Source organism: Pezoporus wallicus, unplaced genomic scaffold (genome assembly GCF_028554395.1).
Source record: "Pezoporus wallicus isolate ANWC-B61680 ecotype Strahan unplaced genomic scaffold, APGP_CSIRO_Pwel_v1 contig_5418, whole genome shotgun sequence".
Classification (NCBI taxonomy): domain Eukaryota; kingdom Metazoa; phylum Chordata; class Aves; order Psittaciformes; family Psittacidae; genus Pezoporus; species Pezoporus wallicus.
Genome location: NW_026640709.1, coordinates 3,508,720 through 3,525,153, shown reverse-complemented (window position 1 = coordinate 3,525,153; position 16,434 = coordinate 3,508,720). Strand labels below are relative to the sequence as shown.

The 16,434-nt window shown below is 34.1% G+C and overlaps 1 protein-coding gene across 6 annotated transcripts in view; it reads right to left on the bottom strand.

Annotated features, from left to right (window-relative positions):
- FMN1 (formin 1) overlaps positions 1 to 16,434 on the bottom strand; it is a 187,904-nt gene that overhangs the window by 64,265 nt on the left and 107,205 nt on the right. For all 6 annotated transcript variants that reach the window (XM_057420082.1, XM_057420085.1, XM_057420084.1 and 3 more), the window contains 2 exons: positions 9,898 to 9,985; positions 279 to 340 (listed from right to left, as the gene is read on the bottom strand). In XM_057420082.1, coding sequence (XP_057276065.1) covers positions 279 to 340; positions 9,898 to 9,985 — 150 coding nt within the window. The remainder of the gene's footprint in view (positions 1 to 278; positions 341 to 9,897; positions 9,986 to 16,434) is intronic.

Genomic DNA, 16,434 nt, shown 5'->3' with positions numbered 1-16,434 from the left:
TAGGCAACCCATTCCACTGCCTCACCACCCTTACAGTAAAGAACTTCCTCCTTATATCCAATCTAAACTTCCCCTGTTTAAGTTTTAACCCGTTACTCCTTGTTCCATCACTGCCGTCCCCAGTGAAGAGTCTCTCCCCAGCATCCTTAAAAGCCCCCTTCAGGTACTGGAAGGAATAATATCTGTATTCTAAAATGGCTAAACATAAAAATAAAACTTTACTTAATTTTGTGTCTGAAATATTGTGATTAACCGCAGCTTTACTCAAACTTACTTACATTTTCATATAGTGCTTCCAGTGTTTCCAGATCTACTATGGAGTCATCAACACACAGTATAGCTGTATAGAACACAATGACAAATTAGATGCTTGAACATCTTAAACTTAAGAGTTCAGTTTGGCTTCCTGAGAAACGTATTAAGGAGATCTGACCTTGACATATTTATATTTAGTTAATATTTTATATTTTCAGCATTTTACTTTTGTTTTGATTTCAAGTCACAGCACTCATGAAAGAACTTATTATAAACTCTTAGGAGTCTCTGGTGAAAGGAGTTCTACTTTTCCTCTCCAGTATACTCAGCAAAGATATGACCTGCCAGGCATTCACCTGATTACCTAGGTGGCCACGCAGAACATAAGAACAACTGATACCGGACAGATTTCATGGTAGCTTATAAGGATGGATAGGAATGAATTGAGAGTTGGAGTATTTAGGTCTCCCGATGGGAGATCTGCTTGACTTGGCACTAGCAATGTTGGAAAGTAGACAGACAGACAAACTTGCAAGATTTGCAAGGTACAAATTTGCAGGAATAGAAGACTGTACTATGGATTTTTAAGGTATCTTCATAAATCAGGTCACGTTCGATTTAGCTTTATCCTCTTGAAAACTACCGACATGACAATTTCCAGAGAAATACTTTTACACATCACACAGAGACACCTAAGTATACTCTTCAGGGATTAATTATGCCTCATTACCGAAAATGAAAAGTCTCAACATGTTTCCTTAGTTCCAAATGTTACTACATTTGTAATATATGATGTTAGGTGTTTCTGACATTTGCAAATCCCATTGCAATTCAGGCAATGTATTGGGACTCTTCTGAAAACTAAATAGTATCACTTCATGTTGATTTCTAATGCTCTCTAATGTTAAATTCCAGTAAACTGAGAGACGCACAATGGAACAGAAATAACTTTGGATGTTTAATTTTTTTAAAGCTGGCTTTTCCTCAATACTCATAATGGGACTGGGCACAATTTCTGAACTCCTGACGTGTTTAAATGTTACTGGGAACATTAATCCTAAAAGAATCAAGTTTAAGGGGTCTACCAATTTTCCATGTAACCAGTGACTCATCAGTAGCTAGTATCTGATAAATTTTAATTTCAACTATATTATATTTTTCAAAGGAAACTTGACTGTGAATTTAGAAGATTTTAAAGCTCTTGATGTATTTGCAATTCATGTTTGAAAGGGGCAAGGCACACATCTTTAAATAATTATTTAAAAGTAATAAGCTTTCGCCTGCTCTTCCACCTACCCCACGATTTTACATTGTGAAATTAACCAGCAGGCCAGTAAATTTTCTCTGTGGCAGGCTAATTAATTTTATTAAAAGGTCCAATGACATTTAGAATGTTTTAAAATTTTGCCTGTCAATTATGATTCTATCTGTTGACATTATACCTTGGCTAGAAGTAATGACTTACACAGAAGAAAACAGTATCAGTGAAAAAACATCAATAGCTCCAACTATTTTTGCCCTATTCAAAAGACGCAAATAAACTTTTAGAGTATAACCAAAATCATTACAGATTCAATCTATGAGATCATCTGTTGGCTCTTGCAAGATGGTTCCATGAGCTGCATTATATTTTGTATTATCCAATATTTCAAAAGAACCCAAGAGACTGGAAAACCTATTGGAAAATTGGTTTCATAGTTCAATATATGTAATTGCTAAGACTTTAATATGCATATTGAGTTCAAAACCCCTTGCAGTTTCACTTTCATCTTATTTTTGAATATTCCAAAATCTGCTTACAAGGAGAAGTTTATTTGTCAAGAGTTATCTAGAAAAGCAACTTATTGGAGGCAATCTGAATTCATACTAGAAATGCAAAATGTTTAACTAATAGTACATTTTTTTTAGCTACAGAACTATTACAGTAACAGGAAGTAGTTTGGGAAAAAGAACACTTTAGTAAGAAGTTTAAGATTTGCACATCTAACTGGAATTTTCAGTCAAGGATTTATCAGAAAAAAGTCCTCAAAATCAGAGTGGCTTTTAATGCTGCATTTTCTTATCTATGTTTCTGTACTGAATACCAGTTCTAAAGAAATCAGTGTTATTTTGAAGCGACATGATAAAGCAAAAAAATGTTTGACATTAAACTAATAAAATACAGTCTGATAAATGAACATATTTTTAACAGAATTAATAATTGACGACATTATTATTTTCTCTTTTGGGCAGGATGTGATTGCATTTAAGTACAAAGAGAGAAAATACTTTCTGATTTACTTGCTATACAACCTGTCCCATGCTATTATTGGCAGTGTCCATACAGACAGGCTGCAGTTAAATATCTAGCCATATTACTCAATTCAGTGACAGCTGGTCATCTTACGATGTTAATATATATAGACCCTGACTTGCAAAAACTTGGAAGTACTGTCAAAATCCACAGCCTCCTTTATTTCATCTTTATGTATTTTAGTATCTTTGTCTTTCTGTCTTTTTCATTCAGACTGGTTAAATCTTATGCCATAGACATTTGGAGAAGACAAAAACATGTAAAATACAGCATGGGTAATACAGTCACAGTGTGCTGTGTAAATTAACTTGAATTTGGGCTGCTGAAAAAAAACCCATTACACTACTTCAAAGAATCTAATTATTTTACCTTTTACTTAAGAGTTAAAGGAACAAAAGCTTTATAATTTTTCTGCAAAAAATGTAACCCAGTTTTAATCATATGTTTATTAACATTATTAAAATGAATAAAAAATGGTAAGCTTTTCAAAGTGATCTTTCTGATACAGTGAATTTAACTGTGATACTTCACTGCATTAAGACCCACATAAATATAAGTAATATAGGTGAAGTATCATAAATCTACAAAAGAGGCTCCAAAACAATTATTAGCTATTACGATATCAATCACCATCAGTGGTTTTTACTTTTATCTTGCTTTCTAGTTAGCTGTCTTCCTTACACTGTCAGTTCAGTTAGAATATTTCACCTACACCTCACAATATGTCAAAAGGAAGTAGACTCATGCTGTGAAAAGCTGGTAATTTTATTGGGTTCCTCTACCTTTAAAAAATCTGTTACTTGGCCAAGTCTGGTTTCTGAGATCCTTTTTTTCAGGGAAATTGAGGCAAACATTTTTATGTGGCCTATGGTGTCTGCTCACAACAAGAAGAATTTATATACACAAGGATCATTAGTGCTGGGTTGCACCCATTAGGATATAATAACCGTCAGCTAGGACAAAAAACAGATCAGCATCATGCATTCAAACTAACAGGCACACATAAAAATACTTGCCAACTACATTTCACATACTTAGAGTATTGCTTTGAATATAAACTTGTACCAAAGTTATTTAACAAACTCACTTTTTAAAAATGAATCTAACTGTAAATAACAGATTCCTTACACACAGATTTTTCACATACTCTGCCTTATCAATTCAAAAATGTAGACCAAAGAAAAGCTGAGAATTTAAAGCGTACTGTGTGCAGCCTACATACATTTTAGGACTTAGAGGTTAAATATCAGAAAGATACTTCCCTTAACCAGCTTAAATACCAACAATCTTAAGGCTGATACTGATACACAGCCTCACTCTTACTAAACATATTTTGGTTAAATCAGGATTTAAGTCCTGCTGACAGAGCTTACATTTACTCAGCAATATCAAACCATTTAATGTGATGATTAAAGTATGAAATATGACGAAATCATCTTAACTGCTCCCTAATGATAAAACAGAAATATGTTATTTAAATAAAAAGAGCTTTCCAAAGTTACATTTCCTTGGCCTGGAAGTACTTCACTGTTTAACGTAGTACATTCTGCTGAGTTAGGCTTGATTTCATGCGAACATGAAGCCCATCAATGGAAATTTAAATTAAATAGTGACTGATCTAGTCAATTAGAAAATGACAACTGTTAAATGCAAATCCCTACTTGGAAAACCAGTTAAAATACCCAAGTCACTCTGGTTTACTTCTGCCAACTTGATGTGTTTTTGACCTGTATTTAACTATCATGCAACACAAAAGCCATTAAAATACACATTACAAAGAAGCACTATGGGCGTAATGTAGGTTTAGAAGACAGAAAGCTCAGCTCCTGCAAGAAGTCAGGAGCAAAAGATTCTGGCAATAATGTTAACCTACTCAATTCAGGCTGGATGCCCAAGAGATTCACAGAAACATATGTTGTGAGTTTTCCAGAGAAAAAACAAAACCAAAAACGTTCCCCTCTAAAAAAACCCCAAACCTTTTAAAGAAAATTGTTTCCCAACTTCTGAGATGGGTATGCAGCAGCTATCTGTACTTCATTCATAGTATACATATATAGAGAATGCATACTTGTAATAGTTTGTGTAGGTAGGAAAATCAAGCAACTTCGATCAACAGTTTCTAAATATTTATAATCTATACTTCCATTCTGCAAAATATTTTAGTTGAAACCCCCATAAAACTATTTTCACATAGTGCAAGTAAGAAATATTCCAAAGCATTTATCTTTAGCCAGAAGTATTTCCAAAATATAATAGAGAAAGGAACTGTGATCCTATTTGTGTTGCACAATACAGTTAAAACACAAATTGAGATTCAGAAATTCTGAGCACACTGAGGTCTGAAGATTAGAGTGGCTTTGGAGTAGTCTACTTTATGCACATAAAACATAGTCTTTTGGATGGTAAGTGCCTGGTTAACAATGATATGCCATAATATATGATAAACCATAAACTGCACTAAGGAAATGCAACCTATTTATTTAACCTCTGTGGCTTCTCATCAGAGGAAGACCACACAGAAATCCCAGGATGATTAGAAGCATAATATGGAATTAGAATGATTATTGGATTATCAGTCTGAGTGAGTTAATCTGATGTTCATATTTTCCCAGTTATGTACTCCAATATGTTGACAATGGAGGTTAAATCACAAAGTTGGAGAAGATCAATCAAACACTTTTCAACTGGTTGTCTGACATTGTACATCAGTAACATAAGAGAGTTCTTTCTAGAAAGCTGGTCCCCTCTTACAATGCCACGGAAAAAAATTTGGTGCAGAATGGCATGATAGTTGCCTGCATTGCTTAGCATTAGAATATCTGTTACACTATAATAAAAATATATTCTACATTTGAGAAGCAACCAAAAAAACCCAGTAACGAAGGTGGATCTACAAAAGCAGATGGTATAACCTAAGCTTTTCAACAAAATCCATTCTAATAAAACCCATCTAAGTGTGATTGAATATATTTTTCTAATTAATTTTCAAAGCTTAGCATGTCTCTGAATAGATAATTTACATTGTTGGTGAATAAAAGAATGTTCCAAATGCACAATAAACATACCAGGTCCCCATACATGCTATTACAGGTTGGCCAGTGCCATCCTGATTTAATAAATGGAGTCTCAGACATTATATTTAATTGTTTAACATCTAGGAAAGAAAAAAAAAAATACTAAATTAGCATTAGAAATAGTCTCAATGCTAAGCATCAGCGTTACACTCCCCACTTTGCCATATACGCTAAGTTCTATCAGTGTTGCAGTGTTACACTGTTAAACTCTTGCCCTGGTAAATGTACTAGCAAAGTCTGCAGCTGTTCTGTGTGGAGTAAGATGGCACTTCATTGCCACAAATAGTACAACAGATTATAAAGTGTGCATCTGGTGTGATCTACTATCACATCTCACAGATTTGGTCCCAAGGAAAACATACCAGCATGTAAGACCATCTAGTTAATGCATTCTGATTGAAATCAGGGGAATTAGACAGTGAACTATTTCTAGCAATGTACAGAAGCAGAACTTCTGATGCCTCGTAATTTTAGTGGCAAAATGCAGGTACTGTGGAGGTAGGGAGGGATTTGGGATAGTCACTCCACTTGACATAAGTGTCTACATTTTCTATACATCCCATTTTCTGTAACTAAAACTATTTTTCATCTGGGCTCCCCCATAATTTTGCCAGTTTACTCTTGAACAAAGATGTCAGTAGCTCATGGGAAGCCAGTACAGATTATGTATGCTGCAGTAAAAATTATTATTATGCATTTTTGAGTATACTGCTATTGCTAGCTACTATATTGGGAACTGCTTGAGTGACTGAAATGTTGCCCTGGAAAAAGCTGAGGCCAGTGCCCACCGAGGGTCTTTGCATACAGGTATAATCACTATTTCCCATTTGAAACAAAACTGAAACACCTCACTGTGAAGCAAGTTATAATATTCAGCAGCAAAGCCACACAAGTTTTCTTGAACCACAAGTTTGTCTCTCAAACTGTAATATTTCAGCTGAACAATAACAGGAAAAGTAAGACAAAAGTGCACTGATACAAAATGGAGATTACTTCTCTGAGTGTGTTAAAGTATGTTCTTTACCTAGCAGCTGACCTCCAGTATCCCTCATCTCTTCTTCATCAAGGTTTTTAAAAACTGTAGAGAATCAACCTTGAAAATAATCTCAAATGTATGCACGACTTGATTATTGCTATTTCATTTTTAAATAAAAATACAGATCCTATATAGCATATTGAGGCAGATTTTCTGTCTGCTTCCTCTGTTCAGGAAATTATTATTATTAAATAGTGGTCCAATCAGAAAATATATTACATTCTTCAGCACCAGATTCACTGATAAAATTTGTCAGTGAGCTCAGAACATTACAGCACCTAGGTTTTCTCCTCCTCTCCCAACTACCAAAAAGCTGAGTATTACACAGGAACAGCATGACAATTTTAAATGTCCCTCTGCATCATATAATACCTACAATAGCCAAAATATTCACTTCTTCATTGTCTTCTACCTAAACCATACTCATACACAGTAAGAATTTAAACTTATCTGCAAAAGATGAACTTCACTCTCTCAAACATGTGTGGGAGATTCCCTTCCTGAAGTATGGCAGCTGGCTCATTATCAAATTCAAAAATGAAACATCTGGGTGCCAGAGATAATCATTTGTTTGTTTTGTACTGTGAGCTATCTACAGAATATGCTGTGAAGCTATTTACTTTAATTTGAGAGGGTAATCCTACTGATGCAGAACTCTTACACTACTTTCAAGAAGGATGTAGCTTTTCTTGTGATTACTCTTGTTTTGCCTTCTCTACAAGTTTGCACCCATCTGCACGCATAGCTTTTCTATCAGTAGAAACATTTTCTACTTCTCAGTATTTCTGTAACTGCTACTTCAGGTGCAATAATCAGTACACTGTTCATTGACAGCAAATTCATCTGTACGTGGCTTTTCAACAAACATGGTCAGAAAAAATTGGAATAAAATTTGATATCCGTTTCTTTTCATGTTTACTTTTTTTTTGCTTCTGGTTTCTTCACTCTCTATTGCAAGCTGCCAAAGACCATGAACTTTCCTCTTCCCTGTCTTTCACATACTGAATTATGCAATGGAAATTGGCTTGAAAAAATGGATGAGCGCTTATTTTTCATGTTTTCTAGAGCTAGTTCTTTGTAACTTCATTTTGTAAAAAAAAACCTTTGATGTTCATCACCCAACAATCATACAGGTTTTTGGTTAGGTGTTCTCATGAGCTATTTAGCTTATTATGATAATTTTTCATTTATTATATTTACTATAGCAGTCTTCAAAGAATTTGTCTGCTGTTTAGCAGGACTGCACACAGATTTAAATTAAACAACATACCAGGGGATAAAGACTAAAAGAGAAACGAGCATAATTCTACTGTTGTCTTCATTGTAGCATGCATTTCTAAAGATCCTCTGTACAAAACAGATCTTTTTCCCTGAGTCTGGCAAACCTTTTTTTTTATTTCCCTAGATGATAGTCTCTGAACACAAATCTTGACCGGAATCACTCATCCTGCTTTGTTAATATATTTCAAAAAGTTCCATTAACAGTTTTCCCAAGTCCCATTTGAATCTCCTAGCTGCTTCCATAAGCCAGAAGCAGCATACCCTATTGCTGCCTTGAGCAACATATGTGGTGACAGGCCGATCATTTGCTACCTCAGAATAGAGAGCGTGATGAGTTATAAACTTTCCTTTAGTGACAGCACTTGTTTTGGTGTCTCTCTTCTACCAACACTATTTTTTATTAAACTTGTAGGACTACATTAGCTATGTCTTCAATTGCAAGTAGCGTAGTCTTTAGAAACAGATTTGTAGACAGCAACAGCTGGTCCTGAGGATCAAGGGTTCACACTATACACATTTCGGGGAGTTTTAACCATCTCTGATCTGATCCAGCAAAATTTAAAGCCTGCTGTAGGTGGAGACTGCTGGCACACTCCTAGAGCAAATCTTTTCATTCAACTTAATTCTTAATGATGTTTGCCCACTCTGAGACTGCTCTGCATTGCTCTGCAATGCAAACACAGCAAAGGGGCTAACTGGTAGATTTGACTCACAAGTGTACTGCTGATTTGACCTAAAATGCTACTGTATACATACCAAACATTTGATTTATTCTTTTCTCTTAAATTTGCTATGAATTGGCCAGAGGGTTTCAAAAGCTATAGAAGTACAGCAAATGACTTGAGAAAGACACAGACAGAGATATGTTCCATTTTAGTAGAACATCATGGCATGGAAAATAAAAAATCACAAAAACATCTCCAAAGATACTTAAGAATACTACCCAGTTTTTATAATACAGCTTCTATCCTATCTTATGCTGCTGTAATTCCTGCCAGGAAATTATTCAGACCTTTAGTAACACCAGTTTTTTTCCATCTCATTCTGATACCTTTCACACAATACTGGCAGGCACAAAATTATTCCTTCTTTTCGTTGTTTCCCTCCATTCCAAGAGACATCTGTAAGCCTTTGTGCTTTCAAAGTGCTAGATGCTCAAAGGCTCTTCTGAAATTAATAATAATCAATGCCAGCAGCATCTCAACACCCTTCCCAGTGTTTGCATGTGATGGAGGGAAAACAATAGCAAAAAGGAGACATCAACTTGAATTCTTCCAGCAGTTGTTTTAAATGGTGAATATTTTCCTTTTTTAATGTGAAAAAGAAATAAACAATATGCTTAAACAATATCTTCTAAAATCCAGAACATAAGCAGAATCTGAATTACCCTAGTGTTCTGAAGATTCTGTATTTCTCTACAGTCCTACTGGCAAACTAAGATAATTTCTACCAGTAATGGAATTTATACTCTGAGTAGCTCTGTGCTTTGAAAAATGCCATCCAGTAATCATCTTTCTGATGATTGCTACATGGTAGCTGCATCAGTTTGGAATGTGTTTTTTTAAATTTAAACATTCAACAAATACTGGCTACACACTTGGAGGGAAAAAGATTTGTATATAAGCATTTGATTTCATTTTTGTCAGTGGAGGACTTGCTTAAAAAAAAAGGAGGGAACTGCAGGGGAGAAATGAAACAAGAAAGTAGTGTTTGAGAAAACACTACAGAAACTGATATGCTAACTGAAACAGTATAGAGGATTGTATCTAAATGCAATTCTGATTATTTAGGGGAAACTTTTACATATACCGGAATATACTGGAAGAATGGATTCTTCTGATAACTTAAAGAGGATAATACTCAAAGCACATTCTGTTAATGTATGAAATTCTCTGAAGGGGTCTATGAGAAAAAAATAGCCATGCAAATATGACACATTAAGTGCAAGAAACACCTACCTTGTTGAATATCCTTCATCTCCAGGTGCAAACTGGATATTAATATTCCTACAGTTTGAGACCGTTTTCCATCCAACAATTTGATAATCTAGAAAGATGATGCAAAATGATCTGGGATCAAATGAACACTCTATAAAGAATTCATTCACATTAATGACAGAAGCTAATTTGTGAATTGAATGTCTCTCCAAACATCAAATCTTTTTATTAACTAAATATGATAGTAAGAAATTCATCTTATCTCTATGCTCTTCACCTTAACAAATGGCTCATAAATGTAAGCTTGACTTCTTACCAGGTCTACCAAAGAACATCACCTCTTACTTGTAGGATGCTATTAAAAAGGGAAAAAAGACACATCAAATATTTATTCTGGAATTTGTTTTTTCCCTCTTTTCCTTTAGTTGATCAGCAGAACTATGTAAGACACCCTGAGTACATCACAAGTTCCTTAGGTTGTCTGCTAGTTTATATTTCAGTGTGAACACATTTAAGTCTATCTTTTTGACAAAGGATTGATTCCTGAACAAGGAAAATTGGAAAACTGTCTTTTTAAGCCCTCTCAGCACAATTTCTGGATTACTGAAAGAATGCTTTTCACTCTTGTATGAAAGTGCTTCTTCCACACCCTTGACACTTCACAAAGACTTGAGGATTTTGTTCACATTTTGGGTAACAGACACTTGTTGGTACAATATACTGACACTTAAGAGTTTAATCTTTTCAGATGTTGGGTGGGGGAGGAGAAGAAAAGGAGGGAGGGAACCTTGAGGAAATTATTTTGGCTGGTTAAACCTAGTGATATTGATGTGGATCAGTCCATAAATAATGAAATGTAAACCAAGAATTTTAGAAGTATAGTTCAGATGTTAGAAATACCAAAACCAACTTCCCACAATGATTGGACTGTTGGTATTTGTGATTTTGATTTATGCCATAAGGAAATACAACAGCAGCACATCACAAAATTCAAAACAGAAGTTCTTCAAAATAAGAAATGTTCATATCCAAGCTGTTGTCGTACTTTATAGTATTGATGAACAAATAACATTAAAAATACTGACTCACAAGTAAAATGAAAGCTAACAGCAAAGTTTTCCCTAAATTTGTATTTATAATATATGAACAATACTTAATCTACATATCAAAATTTACTTTTAATAGCTGGGTGACAATAATATTTGGATATTTAATAATATTAAAAACTTTAGGTAATTTTTATCCCTTATCCCTGTAATATTCTTTTAGATGCTCATACTGCAGATAGTTAACTGACAAAATTTGTACTAGCCCATGCAAATGTTTCCTATATATGTGTTATAGGATTTAGGAATATTTAACTGTGCAACTACTTAGTCATTCAATTACATGAAATGCAGATTTGTAATAGAAAAATACAGGAAAAAGAGAAATGATAGTGACATTTTCATCTGAAAATGCAAATTTAGTTCTTATTTAGAGACTACTGAAATTGGACAATACACAAAGAAGCAGGTATATATGTTGCCTTCAACAAAGTTCTGACAGATATTTTATGTCCCTGTTGTAGGGACTAAACAGTTAATGAACTGATGTTAAAGTAGATGTTCTGCCAAAGTTGGAAATAAAATCTACCCTGAGAGGATTTTCATCCTGTATGTATAGCACATATGCTGAATAGTAAAAAAGCAATATTATTTAAAGTGTTTTATTCAAATGAGAAACAATTCAGGGTCTTTATCTTCTGAGTACACAAGCAGACAAGATGATGTGGCTACAAGTTACTGTAAATGAATACTCTGTAAGCACCACATCCTGTTGATTGTGCTTTTTCACTGCAAAAGTAACTGCCCAGTTTATCTTGGTAATTTCTGAAGCTTTACATGAATTTGCTGAACTCCCAAGCACATTAACTTCTTACAGGGATAATTACAGACTTGAGTAGTATGCAATTTGTATAGCATTCACTGACCTCCAAGTTGACCTTGTTCAGGGGCAAATTCATAGGTTGTCATAAACCCATTAGACATGCCTAGTTTGAGACAAAACCTTTCCAGACTATAGCTGTTGTAGACAACATATTTGAAATTATCCTATTAAAGTATTTTTAAGTGGTAATATATTCTCCAGATATGATCAAACTAGCTCATGTTGCTAAGCAAGACTTCCTTCACAGATTAGTGAAAAAAAGTTTAAAGATGACCCTGTATAATTTTAAAACCTAAACCAGAGATTCATGTTTTAAAATGGCCAGCTAACTCTATGTTCACATGCATTTTAGACAAATGTACACATGGTCACAATTACCAGGCACCAAACTAGACTCAGACTACCTGAAACAGTTTCAACCAACTGAAATCTGTAACTGAAGGCTAATACCTTATTCCTTAGAGAGCAAAAATGGAGCAACAAGACAACAGAATAGCTTAAATTTGGCATAAAATACTCTAAAAACACAGTTATAATGCTGAAATACATTTTTTACAACCAATGTGTGACTTGAAAGATCTTGCAATACAGAACATATTTTCAGAGATACTCATTTTCCCAAAAATTCTGGTTATTCTGGGAAGTCACTGTGACAGGGAATTAAGCATGTCTGTGAATTCCAAATAGAAATGAGACACAAAAAATATCAGCACTTTTCCAGTTCATAAAAAAACATAAGGCAAATGAAGTAAAAGTTTGTAAAGACTGCACTGAGCTACTTAGTCTATGCTTTTAAAAGACAAATCACCGATCACCTCTCAGCATACTGGGACTTGCTTGTAGCTGGCAGTGACAGGTAAGCAGCTAAAATCCAGCTGACGCCAGCTGATGCTTCTATGCCAGCTGGCAGGCTTTGCCAGATGCCGGCTGCTCCTCCGGACTATGAATGTATCTGTGTAATGGATGCAGCATCTTCTGGCTCAGTGACAAAATCGTAACTGCGGGTGCTAATTCATTTAATTCACTGATCCATGACATTATTTTCTCTGTGTGGTGTTCCCTGACTACTTTTTAATGTTATTAAGTGGGTTGACTTGCTGTACGCAAGTGCCTCTCCTACATCTTGCAAATACTTGTAATCTAATTTAAAAGCAGAGGCACACTGAAGCTTGAATGCATTCATAAATTACCCTGTCATTCCCACCAGAAGGTGTTTCTCTACTGTAGCCAGAAATGTATTTCATTAAATATTATAGGATAGACTTCACTGTTTTGTCTAACGGCAATGTCTACATTCTATCCAGGACACTTACTGGTGCTAAAATGTGAACAGATTCAGTTTACTTTAGTGATTAAAAGCCAAGTCCTTCCTCCGGCTGGTACATGGATTCTTTCCATCATAAATTTACTGAGAGAAACCATAGGCTAAAAACTATCTTGCATATCACAGTGTTTCCCTCCATTCCCACTCATTAACTTTTATGGTGAAGTCACCAGCCTGGACCCACGAGTAGTCTGCTGAAACTGTGTTCAAGCAAAGGAAGAATATCCTGTACAAGAAGCAAGTAAGTATGCCCTTCTAGCCATTCTACATAAACAGCCCAAGAGGCACCAATGAAATTTCAGAAGCTTAGGACTAGACATTATCTCTTATATGTCGTTTCACAGGAGAGCCAAGTTTAACTATTTTTTATTTAATATAGATGAACCATAGTTTTATCTTTTTTATTTAATATTTAAAAAATATTTCAGGAGACATTCTGTTTGCAGTCCTACTGGATGAAAACAAAATAGTATTTTTAGCCTTTTGCTAAAAGACATGCAAACAGCAATTTCTCAGTATAAAATAGGAGGTAAGAAATGAACTAGTAAGGAACTTATTTCAAGATCTTTATTCCTATCAAAACTGTAAAAATAAGATAAAGGCACAAAATAGATATTTACCCTTTACAAATACTTTCCATATCCTACCTGACTGCAGAGCTTTGTTATAAGTAAAGAAATGTCATATTCATTCTTCTCCATACAGCATAAAATATAAAAATAAAGTGAGAGTGCCTCCGAAGAGCAAATACTAGCATTTACTACCTCTACTCAAGTTTGAACACTATTTATTATCTTATGCAGACAGCTGAAGACAGTCATTGTGTCTCAGCCCTGCAAAGCTTCCAACATTTTCTGCAATATCTGCCCTTATTGCGGAAACACAAAATTCATTAATTGTAATTCCTCATTTAGTTAGATGGATAGATGGATAAAAAACTTGCTGACAGACATATCCCTTTCAGTTAAAAACATGCAATACACTCAAAATATTGACACTCTTCTTAAATGAGAACACATGTTAATAATTATGTGAAGTCTGTTAGAGATAATAGACAACAGAAAAGTCATTATCTTTAATGTCCTCCTGTGTCTTTGAAATGATAATCATTGCACTAAACAGCCAAAAATGATTGATGGACTTTCATTTGGAGCATACACCTGACACAAATTACTTAACATTTACTCATTTTTTTTTGTAAGATGAAGATAGAGTGACATCACAAACATGCAACTATCCTGTTTCTTGAAAAGTACAGAAAATACCTGAGGTTTTGAGAATAAATTACTAACAAGTGCTAAATACTAATGCAGCTTCAAAATACGTTTAAGTCCAGCAATGGCACTACAGAATGCACTTGGAATAAATCACAATAAGGGAATGTTCTTCTCTAAATTACCTTTTTCAGGCTTACAGGGTATCGTAGTTTAATACATAATGAATCATGGCTTTTGTTTCATTCCAAAATATATGTCACAATTCTGTCTGGTATTACAAGAACAGATTTTGGTTCTGCAAATTTAACAGGAAAGGGAGAACCTATGGATTGAAAACCATTACATGCGCGTATCAGCTTAAAAATGTTCATGGTTATGTACAGATGAGAAATGCTAACAGTTTAGAATGAATGAAAGCAAAATTCCTTACATGTAAACTTCAGTCCTGTATCTGACATGAAAACATCTGCAGAATAATTTCAGAGTCTTGAGAAAGATGTTAGATCCTTCAAATTATATTCAAATCTATTGATTTCTTTTTCTTTCAAAAACAACCAGTTGGTTTTGGTTTGGGTTTTTGTTTGTTTTGTTTTCACAAAAATAGGTTAGTTTTAATATTCTAATTGATTTCAGTTTTCATTGTTTTCATGAACAACTAAGGGCTTTAATGGCACTGTACTGAATATACTTACAGTTGAACATTGTTGATGCATAAAACTTCATAACTGAAGTCCATTCACAACCTGACAAATGTAACTTTCAGTATGTTTTTTTTTTTAATAAACCATACATTCCTAGATGAATGCTTTAATAAGAGTGTTAGTGGATAATACAATAGGTGCAGAAATCATATGTTTGGAATGCTACACCTGAAATCTAAGCATAACAAAATATAGAAACGATGATGAAAACAGTCTAGATTAACAGCTGTCCTTTCACAAGCATGTCAGGGATACCTTAAAAATAGGACTTAAAAATAAGATTAATATTTAAAAGGCATTTAAAGTCTAAATGTCCAATAGAATTATTCCCTAAATTGAAGTTATGTACTAAATTAATCTGGCGGATCTAGTCCTTTTTTTTCTTGATTTCCAAGGTGTAACTTCTAAGTAATTTTCCAAGTGAGACAAACTACAAGCATTTGAAAAAGTTTCTCTGAAAACACCATCTTACATGGTATAAATACTTTTAGATCCAGTGTTTATTGCCGGGCTTCATCATACCAGTAACTTCTGTGTTTACAGTAAACAAACTGAATTAACCAAAACCAGAGAGAAATCTGATTTTCATGTGCTAATAAACTTTAATTTTGTCCACTAACTACAACTTTGCCTGCTGCAAATTCAACCATTTCAGAACTATGCTACAAAATAAAATCTACTCCTTCTATACATTACTTATCCATCTAGAGTTCTTAGAAAGTCTCTTCTCCAAGCAAGCAGTAGTCTATTTTCCATTTCATAAATATCACATCCAAAAAACTACTGCATTTTTTTACCTCATATAAGATTATAATGCTTTTAGTCTTACAATTCAGGAACATTTTTATGAAAGAAGAATCATAGTTATTAATTCTTAAATATACTGCACTATATTTTGCTCCAATACTGGGACATAACTAATATATTTATCTAGAGAGTAAATCATCTTCATCCAGAAAAGACAGACATAATGCCTAAAAAAATTTAAAAAAAATATTTTGACCATTATCTACATAATACTTTGGAACTTTCATTTACAAGATTGCATTTCAGGGTTTTCTGAAATATTTCATAGGATGTAGAGTTGGGAAAAAGTAAGAGTTTTTTTCCAAAGTTCCTAAATTTTCCAAAGGAGTGAACAATTGAAGAAGCATGAGCAGCTAAACACTTTGCAGAGCTTCTAAGTCCAGATAAGCATGACCACAACAAACTTCAATACGCCAGTATGTCAGAAAGGTACATCTGACCTTCATTTAAACTGTATTATTCTTACATTGCTTCACTATCAAGTGAATGTACTATATTTTCCAAAATAAGTTAATATATGCCAAAAACTAAACCACCCTCTATTCAGTCTTTGAAGCAATTTATATACATTTATATTAGC